Here is a 15003-nt window from a genome sequence, read left to right on the forward strand (position 1 = left end):
AAAAGCAACCAATTACACTCATTAAAATCAATAAGGGGTAAAACCTAAACCATTTCAAATTAGCACAGAGTGTTCAAACTTTAAAGAATGTATTAAAATTCAAAGATAAGGCAAATGATGCCAAACAAAGATGAATACATTCTTTATGTCATCAGAAATGTGAGAGTAAAAGTTATGAAGTCCTGCTTTTGGATGTGTGGTTAATCAGGGCCCAGAGAGAGCACTTTACTGTTAAAAATCCATGTTGGCATCCTTCCTGCACAGAGTACGTGGAGAAAATGAAACTCAGTGAGAACAAAGGGAATCTGTACCAAGATGGCATCGATCAAATTCCATGTAATCTCAAAAGATATGTCATGTGCAAAATATCACTCAAAAAGAGCCATGAAGTATGATTTGGGTCTCTTCCTAAATAACAGTAGGAATAAGGGACAAAGCAGCCTTTAGAAGATCACTAAAGCTGGGGGTTTGGGGGTCATATTTATCAGGGGTGTGTGTGTGTGTGTGTGTGTGTGTGTAAACAAGAAACAAGTAGCCAATAATCAGAAGTGCTTTGTGCCCTTGGGCAGAACTTCATAATCATTTCCTCAGCCATATTCTCAGCCTGGTTGGACAGCTCCACCAGGATTTCATCACACTCAACACACCCAAAGATTTTCCTGCATCCCAGCATCTCCTGTCCACTGCCCCGCTATCAGTCCACATCCAGACCCCCAATGACTGTCTGCTCCTTATGCTCCCAGCATGCAAGTCCTGAGCTGTGAAGGTGCTGCCTGCAGGTGGAAATGACCTTCAACTTCTGTGGCCACCACCCCGATTCAGACTCTTGGTCACCTGAACAACCACACTATCCTTCTAACTTATCTCCATGCCTTTACTCCCTTGCTAGCCAATTCACTCTCAATTAGCATTAACAATCTTTTCTGATCATGCCATTCTCCAGGGAAAATTCCTTCACAGGCTGCCTAGAGCTTACCAAATACAGGCTAGTGCCCTGTGTTCCCTGCTCAGAGCCCTCAGCAACCTGACCTCAAAACACCTGTTCACCTTTATCTCCCTTTCGTCCTACCAGGTAAAGTTTCAGCTGCTCCAAATTCACTGTGCCCCAAACCAATCACAGTCCCCCCATCTAAGGCTTAGTTCAGCCTTCACTTTTCCAATGAAACTTCTTCACCATTCATGTATGTTGAAACTCTCCTGGCATTTGAAGACTAGCTCTATTGCCAGCTCTCCTACTATAAGCTGCATAGCATTTAAGTGACATTTGAGGTCCTCTGGGTGCACCACCCAAGAGGTAGTAGGGTGCAGTGGTGTCAAGTGTACTCTCTGCAGACAAACTTCCCAGGTTCTGATCTTGGTTCCAGCACTTGTGTGTATGACTGGGAACCATTACTTAAATATTTGTGCCTCAGTTTCCTTATCTGTGTATGAGAATGACAATAGCAATATTTACTTATTACTGTAACCTGGCACAGAATAAGCCTTGATAAGTGTGAGCAGTTTCTCTTTATTGTACACCGGAAGCCCTAAACAAGACCACAAACGTGTCAAGGGTGCTCTGAAAGCATCCTGCACATGGATGTTCAAATGCACCCAATTTTCTCCAACACACTTTGAAAAAAAATGAAAGAAGTCTTCCAATTAAGGTCACCCTCAAATTGACTGCTCCATTCCAAACACAGAGCGATGACAAAAAAATGTAAGAGAATGTGGTGCTGATACAATCATTATAAACTTTCCAAACACTGGCAAAATAAACCACAGAGCAATTCTCAAGGTATGTTTTAACTATTTTCTCACTCTTTCAAATATTTATTGAGCACCTGCAGGCAATATTTGAGATCCGGGAATATTGATGGAATGTACTGATCAGGTAAGAAACTGGCTTTATTAAAATAGGGATAAACTGTTAGGTTCTATAATATATTTATAGGAAACAACTCTTGGAAAAGAAAGTATGTAAAATGTTATGTTTATGTGGTCACTTACGTTTGGGAATGTTCTCTGTGATAGGCTTTGTTGGAAGAAATAGAATGTATTGAATCTGTAGACTAAAATTAGAAATGCCTGCATCAGCAAAATCATGTGCTCATCCAGCAAAATTGGAGACAAGTGTGTATGAAAGAGAAAGAAGCCATATGGTTTTGAGAGAGAGGAGACTGGGGTGGAGTTTAGAAGTTTGAGAAGAGATTATATGGGGGAAGTTTAAGCCATCTGTAAAAGTTTTATGAGCTCAAGAACTTCTAGGTCACAAACTTTCCTTTGGTGGATCTCCCACTGGCCTGGGGACAATCTGGATGAGTAAAGTAGATCAAGAAGTCATACTGCCTTGCCCTCTTCCTCCCTGCTCTCCGCCCCCACAGCATGGAGGGAAGCCCAGGCCCATCTCCTGGGGGTTTACTTGTGCTGGGTTAATAATGATTTGTGTGCTCTTCTGCCCTTGCTACCAAAGAATGGCAAGCTGCCCAGGGGGATTAGCACAGGAGATCAACAGGCATGGCAGCAGAATATATATCCCTTCCTTTCAAACATCTTACAGTGCAAATGTGTCCAAAGACTCCTGACTCCTGTAAGGACAGGCCAAGAATATAATAAGAGAGTGTATATAAGAGGATCCTGGTACATAAACCCACTTTTTCTTTAACGAGATCAGTGGTGTTTTGGGTACTTGATTACTAAAACCTTTACATGGAACAATATGTTCTTTGCAGAAAAAGCTAGAGAACAAGGTACACATTACTACATCAAACAATGTCTTATCAAATCAGCCTGTATCCAAAAACATCAGACGACACCAGTGAGTAATGCTGCATGTCAGCCAACACTTCAGCTCACATTAGCATGTCAGTTGTAGTTCTTGGGCAATCGTTTTGGTCTTCCAAGTAAGTTGAGATCATAATCTTTCTGTTGTTGTTTCCTGCCAGGCACAGAAGTGGTTTCACCCTCAGTCTTCTCCAGACCACCAAAACACAAGACACTAAAGCAACAGACCCTCCCCATGTGCAGCTCCTGCCAACATGAAATCTCCTGAAACAATAGGCTAAACGAGGCCAGTGTTCCAGGAGATGGGGTTTATATGAATGAGGCCCAACACCTTTGCCTAAGAATGAATCATAAAACCACTAGCTCTCCCCTCCCCGGCATTATCCCATCAACAGAGTCAAACCGTGCAGAACGCAAAAGAAATCAGGAACACACTGAACTTAAAACTTCAAGTATATTTTAAATCCTGTTTTAGATTCATTTAAGTTAACTGAGGTCAGGCAACTTCTTTATTCAAGCTGGGTTATTCTTACTGGTTTAATACCAACAGCAGTCAGCCACATTTTTCCACTAAAATGTATATATTTGACCAAAGAATATTCTAAAAATATGGAAACAGCTTACAATAAACTTTGCCTTCTAGAATAACTAATGGGGAAAATTACTCAGTTATTTGCCCATGGGAAACAATTATTTGTATATTTTACCTATTTTGCAAGTCACAAATTAAAATGAAAGCACAACTTCTATTTTCTAGCACAGCATTTTTCCAAAGTGTTTTACAAAGAACACCGTTGCTACCAGAGAAAAGCAAGTCGAACAACTATAAGAAGCCCCGCCTTCCCTAGACCACTTCTTAGAAATAACTGATGCATACTTGCAGTCAACTCTGGAATCCAGTGCTTTCCCAAGTTTATGTGGCCCTGCAGCACTTTTCTCTTGTAACCCATACCAACCTCCTACAAAATGGCCGTTTTGCAGAGCACACTTTGAGAAAGCTTCTCTCAGAAAAAGGATACAATAAAATGGTCCAAGAGCTGAGACTCTGAAGCCAGCCTGATTCGAGTACCAGTATCACCACTTGGTAGCTGTGGGACATTGGGCAGCCTTGTTAATATCACTTGTCCCTCAGTTTTCCCAGGTAAAATGGGCATGGGTATTGCCATAAGACTGCAACAGTCTTCTGAAAGCCTTACATGGCTGGTTTCTTTTCGTCACTCAGATCTCAGTTCACAACATCACCCCTTCCAAAACGTCTTCCCTGACCACCTGATATGAACTTGACCCCACCCAAGTCACTAGTTCTTCATCCTCTTCTTTTCTTCATGGTACTACTCTGTTTAACTATTAAATAGAGATTTGTATTCTATTTCACCCCAACAGACTACAAGCATCATGAAGTCAAACTTTATCAGTTATCATTGCTCTAGCTCAAAACAGATTCTCAATAAGCATTCATTCAACATATGAATGAATGGATGGATGGATGGATGGATGGATGGATGGATGGATGGATGGATGGATGAGTAAGGTAGCTGTGGAATTCCATATGAGTCACATATTCTTTATAATGCCTGATACATAAGCATCAATCCAGAAGCTGTTATAAAAGCTTTTGATGAATGAAGAGTGGTTAATGCATTCATAATTCTAATTTTTACACTATTTAACATTCCTCTCCTTGCTGTATTGTATGCAAATATTTCATGGCATCTATTTAGAGATGTGTTGGTATGGACTTTTAGGATAGGGCAGTGTGGGTAGGCCCTGAGGATAGCATTTTACTGATTTCCATGGTGTAAATATTCCACCATGACCAACTTCAGTCTTTCAATGGTTTAAAAGCAGGCTCACAAAATTCCTGAAAGTGTAACTGTAGGGCCAGCAGTCACGGCCATCATAGCCACGGCCAGCCACATGCAGGTGCAGGTTCCCATTGAATTCGGATAGATGGCAGAGAAACAGCAGAGCCGAAAACTGGTGGGCCAGCCTTTATTCTAGCCTCGCACTGGCAGCAGAGTAAATACACAGAGCGGAAAAACACTTCCCTTTCCATTCAGGGATTCCAAAGCCACTGCCTATCTCCCAGTTTTCCTAGACTCAAAGGTCTCACTAGGTCAGCCCCTCTGTTCCCCATCTCCTTCTCTCTGTACAAACTCTGCACAAACTGGCTTCTCCTTCAGCACCCTGCCATCTTGGCTGCCTGCCTCTGCACAACCCGGCCTCCTCCTTTCCTTTCTCCTTCTTCACAAACTTTTTCTTGGCGCAAAAACACCTCCTCCAGCAAACATTAGCATAACAAAGCCCCTTCCCAAGCAGGAAGGTAATTAACTATATCACCTGGCAGTGGCCATTTTTAACAAAAGTGAGCAAAGTCAAATAACACAAATTTTACAAACTTATTTGCCCAACAGTAACAAGTGGCTCTCACAAGATAGTACAATACATCTCATGGGAAGACCTCTAAGTCTTGTCTGTTGAGTTCAAGTTTAAAATAAGATTTTTATGTAGAGATGCTTTTTCTACCTTTTCCCTTCTTGATGAGCCAAGATAAAGACTATACACTGACTGGTCTGATGCTCCAAGAAACTAGTTGGATTTGTGGGGCTGCATGTTCTGTACCATTCTCTGTGGGCTCTTGGACTGATGATGAAGGCTCTAAATATGATCTATATCCATTCCAGACCATTGTGAGGACCAATTAATCTCATAAAAACAAATTAAATTGTTTAGATTTATTTAAATGGAGGTATTCATACAATAGAATTAAGGCACCATCTACTGAGTGCTGGCAGTGAGCAGATCCAACAACAGAATAAGAATGACTCTACTCTGTCCACAAGATCCCAACATAGAGTGAAGGTCAATGCTGCAACATAACCCAAAACAAAGCATTAGCTTTTTTCAAGTATAGCAATCTACCAACCAGAATTTTTAGACACCACCACCAAAATTTCAAAATCCACAGTCACTCTACATGCAAGAGGTAACGTGCCAATAATTACTGCTTCTCTTCTGTAAACTAAATGGAAACTCTATGGAATAAGGCAGATTAGTTTCTGATCCACTGTCTCAACTATCTACTGCTATGTAACACATAGCTTAGCTGGGTCCTCTGCTTCACAATCTCTCATGAAGCTGTAATCAAGGTGTCAGCCCAGGGCCTGTTATCTCATCTGAAGGCTCAACTGGGGAAGGGTCCACTTCCAAGCTCGTTAAGGGGTTGTTGGCAGGTTTCAGCTCTTTGAGGCTGTGCGTGTGAGGGTCTCAGTTCCTTACTGGGTACTGACTGAAGGATACCCTCAGTTTGTTACACATAGACATCTCCCACATGGCAGCTTGCTTCATAAAACCATGTAAGTTGAGAAGGCAATAGAGACTGCTAACAAAATGAAAGTAACAGTTTTATGTAACCTAATCATGAAAATGTCATTGGCATCCCACTACCTTTGCAATATTCCATTGTTTAGAAGGAAGTCACTAGGTTCAGCTTATACTCAAGGGGAGGGGATTACACAAAGGCATGCATTCCAAGAAGTAGGTATCTTTGGGTCCATCTTAAAAGTCTGCCCACTACAATCACCCTCTTAGAATATGAACAGGAAGACCAGGCGCAACAAAACACCTCTTTTAGCATCTCAAAATAAAACCAAGCGATGTGGTTTCCCAAGCATTTTGCTAAGGTCTGCTGAAAACCAAACAAGGGAGAATGAGCACTGTGGACATTAAGTCTGAAACCACAACATTCTCTTCAAATATTCTAAGTAAATACAATCTATGTCAGAGAAAACCTCCAGGATCATCTGCATTAGTAAGACCCAACACGGAAGCCACTTTTCTGAACAACAAAACAAGTGACTCATAAGAAGGGCTGCCCATCTGAGCAGGTTTATAATGCCAGGAAATCTAATTTCTTCTGGAAGCAAATATCTTTTAGAATTTTTATTTATTGCTGTAGCATATTTTGAAAATATACTTAGTGCCTTTTTTTTTTCTTACTGTGTTCTGTGAGATCTGTGTCTCCCACAGCATTATATTTACATCTAGATCCATCATCATGGCACAGAACTGCTATAAAATTTTCAAATCTTGGCTGTCACCCACCTTCTATCTAAGCTCTATCCAACCACATATTCTCAAACACGTGAGTATTCAATGGTGGTGGCGGACCAGAGAGACTGCCTCTGAAAGACTTCGAATGATCTAATCCACTAAGTGCTAAACACACAGAAAGCCCGGAACACTCTGTCCTAGATTAATATAAATGCAAACAAAGGTTATTTTATATTTCAACATTTGAACTTGGTCTGCACATTTACCATACTTTCCAGAAACATCCATATGCTTTACTTTCTGCAAATCTGCCCCCAATTCAGGTATAAAAAATACTCAGGTTGATTGTTTTGCTAATCACCTATTCATTTTATTCCTTTAGAGAGATGATATTTGACTAACACCTAAAACTTAAACAGCATTGTACTTAAAAGGCCTGAAACAATGACCGTCTGTGGAAAAGCAGTTGTAAGCCACCATAAAGCTGACATGTGCTACACACACTTGGAAGCCGAATACCTCTGCATAATGGAACATATGTGTGCTGAGCAGAGAAAAGGAACTAATGCAAAACTCCAGTTCAAAGGTGGTCAGCAGACAGGAAGGTTATAAAGCAGATGACAAAGAGAATTTTAAGGCTGCCGATGTCTCCCACCCTGTGAAAATGACTTGACAACATATTTTAACTTGTAACATATGACTTCGGGACAATAAAATGAATGTCCTCACCTCTCTAAGATGTATGTTTTCCTTCTCTTTCTGGTCTAAAATCACCTCTAAGTGGCTGACTTGAGACTCAGCCTCTGCCACCCGCCGCATCCGTTCATTGTCATCCTCAAGACTTTTGGACGGCAAACCTTTACTTTGTAACATCTCCAGGAGCTTTTTAATTGACTCATCTCGTGCATTGAGGGTCTGTTTCTGTGTTTCGATCCTCAGCTCCATCTCCTCCAAGGTCTTCCTCAGCAGGAACAGCTCCTTCGCCTGCCTGTCGTGCTCGGCTTGCAGCCGCCGGAAGTTCTCCTCGGTCAGCTCGATGGTGAAGTGCTCAGCCCCGCGGCTGCCGCTCTCCTGCTGCAGGAGGTGGTTCAGGTCTCTCTGGGTCCGCAGCTCATCCTGAAGGGCCTGGATTGTCAGCTGCAGGTGCTGCAACAAGAAAGACAGAGCAGGAGAGGAGAAAGAAGGGGGAAAGTCAATGGAAATGCCAAGTGCTATTTGCTGCTACTCTACTATGAAGATGGAATGTTAATCATGAGGTCCACAGGGCCAGCCGTGAATTCCTCCAGGGTGACTTCAGGAACATGAATGGCACAGCACAAGGAGAGGAGGGGACTAATTCAATGATGCTTTCTGAATGTCTCAGGAGAAAAGGAACGGACACATACACAGAAACAGTATATTAGTGTCAGTCACAAGGGAAATTATCTACAGTTTTAATTTAGGAAGTGGAAAGGTTAGAGGGAAACTCACAAACAACTTTCTTGATGCCCACACCGCTCCAGACTCAGTATTCCTTGTTTTCTAAGGTGTTCTTTATTCTACTATCCATTATTTTCCATGATAAATGCATGTCCATTTAAAGATGAAAATAATAGCATCCACTACAAATAGACACAAACGAGGACTTTTAAAGCTTCGAACAGGTTTAGTAAACAAGATTACTGCATCTGCAAGCCAAAGGGAACACAAGCAGACAGAGACAGACACTCAAGCACATGAGGAGGTGAGGCTGTGCAGAGCAAAACAGGTGAGCTGCAGAGAGGGGACAAACCTTGGTTCTTCTGGCATCCAGTAACTGAACAGCATGGGAAATGAAAAGAATGAAGCAAAAAATCAACACAAAAACAAGTCCAGTGCAAGCAAAGGATATTTAACAGAAAGAACTTATCAACATAAAGTACCTTCACAGAGAAAAAGAAAAAAAGAAAAAGAAAAACAATTCCTTATTACAGCAAAGACCCAGAAGCTACACAGAGGTTATATAGCATTGGTGCTTAATAAATGTGATGTTTTAAGAAATGTGAGATTTATTCCACTTTTCGTTTCCCTAAATCTCCCTAACGTGGTGTGCCTTGGGTATATTACCAGAGAGACAAGCACAGTACTCCAGAAGCACCCACATGTTGTTCCAGGTCACCATTTTAACCAAATTCACAGTAAAAGCACCAGAGAAACAAAATAGTTACCAATTGTGAAAAAAAGAAACCCTTGCATGAAGACAGTTGGTGAATTCAGCAGCACATTCCCCACAGAGCCGACCCCAGGCTGGTCAGAGCTGGCCGCCACGAGGCTGAAGACATTTTTGTCCTAGAAACAAACCAGGAAGCACCTACTCATTCAATCACCAAACACAGACTCCTGCCTGTGGGTAGATGGGACTCATTGCTGAGCAAGAGAATCAACATGAATGTAAGGTATTGCTTCTGCCCACAGGAATCTCACAGTATTGTAAGGAATGGATAATACATTCTAAGTTACATAAACATTAAAGCAGTCCACATTTTAAAATCTTTCTGAAGTCCTATGCCTAATGCCCAGAGGTGTTGAGATCTTTCTGGGTATGTATGGTCTATACCCAGAAACTAGCACTAAGTGATACAACATCTTGATAAAACTCTTTATGGAAATCTAATTCATCTGTACATTTTCATTCAAATTCCTAGAGCACAGGGAACAAGTACTCACTCATCTAGGTGCCACAATGTCTCACAGGGTATGGACAGGGAGTAAGCAACTAGTATGTATTTAATGATGGTCATTATAAAATATCTTTTAAAAATATAGTACAACCCTATAAAGTGTAAAATTGAGTAGGTTTTAAGTACATTCACAAAGTTGTGCAACCAATAACACAATAAATTTTAGAACGTCTTCATCATCCAAAAAAGAAACACTATACACTTTAGCAGTCACTCCCCATTCCCCTTCCTATCCCCAGGCCCTGGCAACCACTAATTCACTTTCTTCATTTACCTATTCTGGACATTTAATATCAAAATGATCATGCAATAAATGGTTTCTTTCTCTTTTTTTATAGATTTTTTTTATTTATCATTTTTAGAGAGGAGAGAGAGAGGGAGAGAGACAAGAGAGAGAAAGAGAGAGAGAAGGGGGGAGGAGCTGGAAGCATCAACTCCCATATGTGCCTTGACTAGGCAAGCCCAGGGTTTCGAACTGGCGACCTCAGCATTTCCAGGTCGACACTTTATCCACTGTGCCACCACAGGTCAGGCCGGTTTCTTTCACTTAGTATGTTTTCATCCATGTTGTAGCATGTATCAATATTTCATTCTTTTATAGACGAATATTATTCCATTATAGGGACATACCACAATGTATTTATCCATTCATCAATTGACTCATACACAAATATTTGTTTTTTTTTGTATTTTTCCGAAGCTGGAAACGGGGAGAGACAGACAGACTCCCGCATGCGCCCGACCGGGAACCACCTGGCACGCCCACCGGGGGCGATGCTCTGCCCACCAGGGGGCGATGCTCTGCCCCTCCGGGGCGTCGCTCTGCCACGACTAGAGCCACTCTAGCGCTTGGGGCAGAGGCCAAGGAGCCATCCCCAGCGCCCAGGCCATCTTTGCTCCAATGGAGCCTTGGCTGCGGGAGGGGAAGAGAGAGACAGAGAGGAAGGGGGGGGGGGGGGGTGGAGAAGCAAATGGGCGCTTCTCCTATGTGCCCTGGCCGGGAATCGAACCCGGGTCCCCCGCATGCCAGGCCGACGCTCTACCGCTGAGCCAACCGGCCAGGGCCTCATACACAAATATTAACAGCAGCATTATTCATAATGGCCAAAAAGCGGAAACAACCTATATGTCAACCAACTGAGAAATGACTAAATAAAATATGGTATAAACATACAATGGAATATTATTTAGCCATACAAAGCAATAAAGAACTGATACACACTACAACATGGGCAAACCTTAAAAACATTATGCCATGTGAAAGAAGCCAGTCAGAAAAGACCACATGTTATATGATTTCATTGACATTAAATGTCCAGGCCCTGACCAGTTGGCTCAGTGGTAGAGCATCAGCCCGGCATGTGGATGTTCTGGGTGCAATTCTTAATCAGGGCACACAGGAGATGCGTTCATCTGCTTCTCCACCCCTCCCCCCTCTCTCTTCCCCTCCTGCAGCCATGGCTCAATTGGAGTGAGCTGGCCCCAGGTACTTAGGATGGCTCCATGGCCTCCGACTCAGGCCCAAGAAGAGCTCAGTTGCATAGCAATGGAACAATGCCCCAGATGGGCAGAGCATCGCCTCCTAGTGGGCTTTCCAGGTGGATCCTGGTTGGAGCACATGCAGGAGTCTGTTTCTGCCTCCCCTCCTCTCACTGAATAAGTAAGTAAATAAATACATAAATATCAGAATAAGTAAACATATAGGCAGAAAGTAAATTGATGATTTTGATGATAGGGGAGTTAAAATGAGGAGAATGGAGGATAATTACTAAAGAGTACAGAGTTTCTTCTGGGAGTGATGGCAATGTTCTGGGATTAGATAGTGGTGTTTATTGAACAAGTATTTTAATACTGTATACTAAAAACCTAAATTTACATGTTAGATAGATGAATTATATGGTGCATAAATTATATCTCAGTAAAGCTGTCACAAAGCGATTATGACATATTCTCCATAATTAAACCACACAACATAAAGTTCACAAGAGTATCACCAGCCTTCAGCCCAGCAATGTGCCCACTGCCAAGCCTCTTGGGAGCACAGAGTGCATCTTCAAGTCCTTTAAAAATTCTTAAAGATGGCAAATCTTTGCCTTTGCAAGTAGCCTGGATTTCTGATATAATCCAGTTTTATTTAGACTTCATATATGCTGAGTCATGATAATCAGACCAGAGATTATCTTTTCTTTTTTTTTTTTTCTTTTTTTTTTTTTTTCTTTTTTCTTAAGCTGGAAACAGGGAGAGACAGTCAGACAGAGTCCCGCATGCGCCCGACCGGGATCCACCGGGTACGCCCACCAGGGGCGACGCTCTGCCCACCAGGGGGCGATGCTCTGCCCATCCTGGGCGTCGCCATATTGCGACCAGAGCCACTCTAGCGCCTGAGGCAGAGGCCAAGGAGCCATCCCCAGCGCCCGGGCCATCTTTGCTCCAATGGAGCCTCGGCTGCGGGAGGGGAAGAGAGAGACAGAGAGGAAAGTGCGGCGGAGGGGTGGAGAAGCAAATGGGTGCTTCTCCTGTGTGCCCTGGCCGGGAATCGAACCCGGGTCCTCCGCATGCTAGGCCGACGCTCTACCGCTGAGCCAACCGGCCAGGGCCAGAGATTATCTTTTCTGAGAGTGACCAAAAATAAAATTGTTTTTCTTACATGATTCATAGACTGGCCGGAAGAAAATTCCAAAGAAAAAATGCCAAAATTCTTTCAGCAGAGACAGCAACATGGAAGAAAACTCTGTAGGCCCTGGCCAGTTGGCTCAGTGGTAGAGCGTCGGCCTGGTGTGCGGGGGACCCGGGTTTGATTCCTGGCCAGGGCACATAGGAGAAGCGCCCATTTGCTTCTCCCCCCCCCTTCCTCTCTGTCTCTCTCTTCCCCTCCCGCAGCTGAGGCTCCATTGGAGCAAAGATGGCCCAGGCGCTGGGGATGGCTCCTTGGCCTCTGCCCCAGGTGCTAGAGTGGCTCTGGTCGGCAGAGCGACGCCCGGAGGGGCAGAGCATCGCCCCCTGGTGGGCAGAGCTTCGCCCCTAGTGGGCGTGCCGGGTGGATCCCGGTAGGGCGCATGCGGGAGTCTGTCTGACTGTCTCTCCCCGTTTCCAGCTTCAGAAAAATTCAAAAAAAAAAAAAAAAAACCTCTGTAAAGGTGCCGCCCCTTTGGATGGGCAAGTTGCCTACTGCCCTAATCCTTTGTTTCCATACCTGCAAAATGGAAATAATCATGCCTGCTTCATAGGTTTCTTGTGAAGAATAATTAAGATAATACATCAAGTGCCAGGCTTAAAAGCAAAGGGAGAGAGAAAATTTGGTACAAAGGAAAGTAGAAAAAAGAACGGAAAGTAGAAAAGAATGAGAGGGAGAAAGGAGAAAGGATAGGGGGAGTGGAAGGGGGAGGGGGGAGGGGGAGGGGGGAGGGGGAGGGGGGGGAGGGAGAGGGAGAGGGAGAGGGAGAGGGAGAGGGAGAGGGAGAGGGAGAGGGAGAGGGAGAGGGAGAGGGAGAGGGAGAGGGAGAGGGAGGAAAATTGGTCTATTTATCAATTCAATATACATTTACCCAGTATCTCCCTCATACTCATGAAATATTAAAAAAGAAAAGAAAACAAATGGTCTATGCTTCTAGTTCCATGTGGACAAATAAAGTGATAATAGAAATACTATGTTATGAGGGTTATTACAGAAGTCATGGCTAGCTGGATGGACATACAGAGAAGATGTAACCCAGGCTAGAGACATGTGTGAAAACACCCCAAACCAAGAACAACCATGGAGCTTCATCTTAAAGAGCAAATGTGTCAGCCCCATGAAGAACAATAGAAAGAGAAGAAAAAATACAAAAGCCCAGAGGCAAAGACAGACCAGACTTATTAAAGAACAATAATAGCAAAAACCTGGATAGCACTTACCACATGGTACACATAGTTCTAAGCTCTTTTTTTGTGTGTGTGTATTTTTCTGAAGTGAGAAGCGGGGAAGCAGAGAGACTCCCACATGTGTCTGATCGGGATCCAACCGGCAAGCCCAGTAGGGGTCAATGCTCTGCCCATCCAGGGCATTGCTCCATTGCAACCAGAGCCATTCTAAGTGCCTAAGGTGGAGGCCATGGAACCATCCTCAGCTTCCAGGCCAACTTTGCTCCCATGGATCCTTGGCTGCAGGATGGGACAAGAGAGATAGAGAGAAAGGAGAGGGGGAAGGGTGAAGAAGCAGATGGTTGCTTCTCCTGTGTGCCCTTGCCGGAAATTGAACCCGGGACTTCCACACACCCGGCCGATGCTCTACCCCAAAGCCAACTGGCCAGGGTCTCTAAGCTCTTTTTATCCTCACAATCACCCTGGGAGGTAGTCACTGTTATGATCTCCATGTCATGGATGAGAAAATAGAAATGCAAAGTGGCAAAGTAACTTCCTTACCCAGCTAGGTAAGTAGCATAGCCAGATGTTCATCCAACAACCCTGGCTCAAACCACACTGTACCATCTAGCTCTGAATTTATGCAAATACTTCAGGATGGCTGGAAAACAGAATGGAAAAGGGAGTATACAAGAGGTGGTGACAACAGACAGGTAGGCAATTATGACCATTATAGCAATTCTAAAAATTCCTAACCTGGCTGTTCCTCATTCAAAGATGTTTCCAGACTGTACACTTATAAAAAAGCAAAATCTCTTTTCTAGGTAGCCATTCTACTAGTCACTAAATGACCAGCATGGCCAAACACAATCTGATAATCAACCTAAAATTTAGTCTTCAAAAATTTCTTAAATCTGTATAGCATTTAGTTATTTAAAATTAAGCAGAAATCTCCTTGTTTCTAGAAAAAGAAATTCTTGAGCAAAATGTATGTACCTTATAGAGTCTTGATCAACTTTCTGTATCATATGCTATAGCAAGTAGGGAATCTGAATCAATCTCTCTCCCTCCCTTCCTCCCTCCTTCTTTCCCTCTTTTTCTTCCATTAATGTTCTACTTTGGCAAAAATAAATGAATGGGATTATATCAAACTAAAAAGCTTCCGCACAGCAAAAAAGACTGACAACAAAACAAAAAGGCAGCCAACCAAATGGGAGATGATATTGGCAAACAACAGCTCCAATAAGGGGTTAATATCCAAAATATACAAAGAACTCATAAAGCTCAGCAACAAACAAGAAAACAATCCAATGAGAAAATGGAGAGAGGACCTGAACAGACACTTCTCCCAAGAAGATATACAGATGTTCAACAGATATATGAAGAAATGCTCATCTTCACTAGCTATCAGAGAAATGCAAATCAAAACCACAATGAGATACCACTTCATACCTTTTAGATTGCCTATTATCAACAAGACAGGTAGTAAGTGTTGAAGAGGCTGTAGAGATAAAGGAAAACTTATTCACTGCTGGTGGTAAGTAAACTGGTACAGCCACTACAGATGAAAGTGTGGTAGTTCCTCAAAAACTTAAGAATAGAACTACCACATGACCCAGCAATCCCTCTCCTGGGTATCTAACCCCAA

At 43.0% G+C, this 15003-nt stretch overlaps 1 protein-coding gene across 3 annotated transcripts in view; it reads right to left on the reverse strand.

Annotated features, from left to right (window-relative positions):
- ERC2 (ELKS/RAB6-interacting/CAST family member 2) overlaps positions 1-15003 on the reverse strand; it is a 1144388-nt gene that overhangs the window by 873565 nt on the left and 255820 nt on the right. For 2 of the 3 annotated variants that reach the window (XM_066245244.1, XM_066245243.1), the window contains exon 3: positions 7546-7962. In XM_066245244.1, coding sequence (XP_066101341.1) covers positions 7546-7962 — 417 coding nt within the window. Of the gene's footprint in view, positions 1-7545; positions 7963-8587; positions 8612-15003 lie in introns of all 3 variants that reach the window. The other variant, XM_066245245.1, reaches the window with a different exon arrangement.

This window comes from Saccopteryx bilineata, chromosome 10, assembly GCF_036850765.1.
Source record: "Saccopteryx bilineata isolate mSacBil1 chromosome 10, mSacBil1_pri_phased_curated, whole genome shotgun sequence".
Lineage (NCBI taxonomy): Eukaryota > Metazoa > Chordata > Mammalia > Chiroptera > Emballonuridae > Saccopteryx > Saccopteryx bilineata.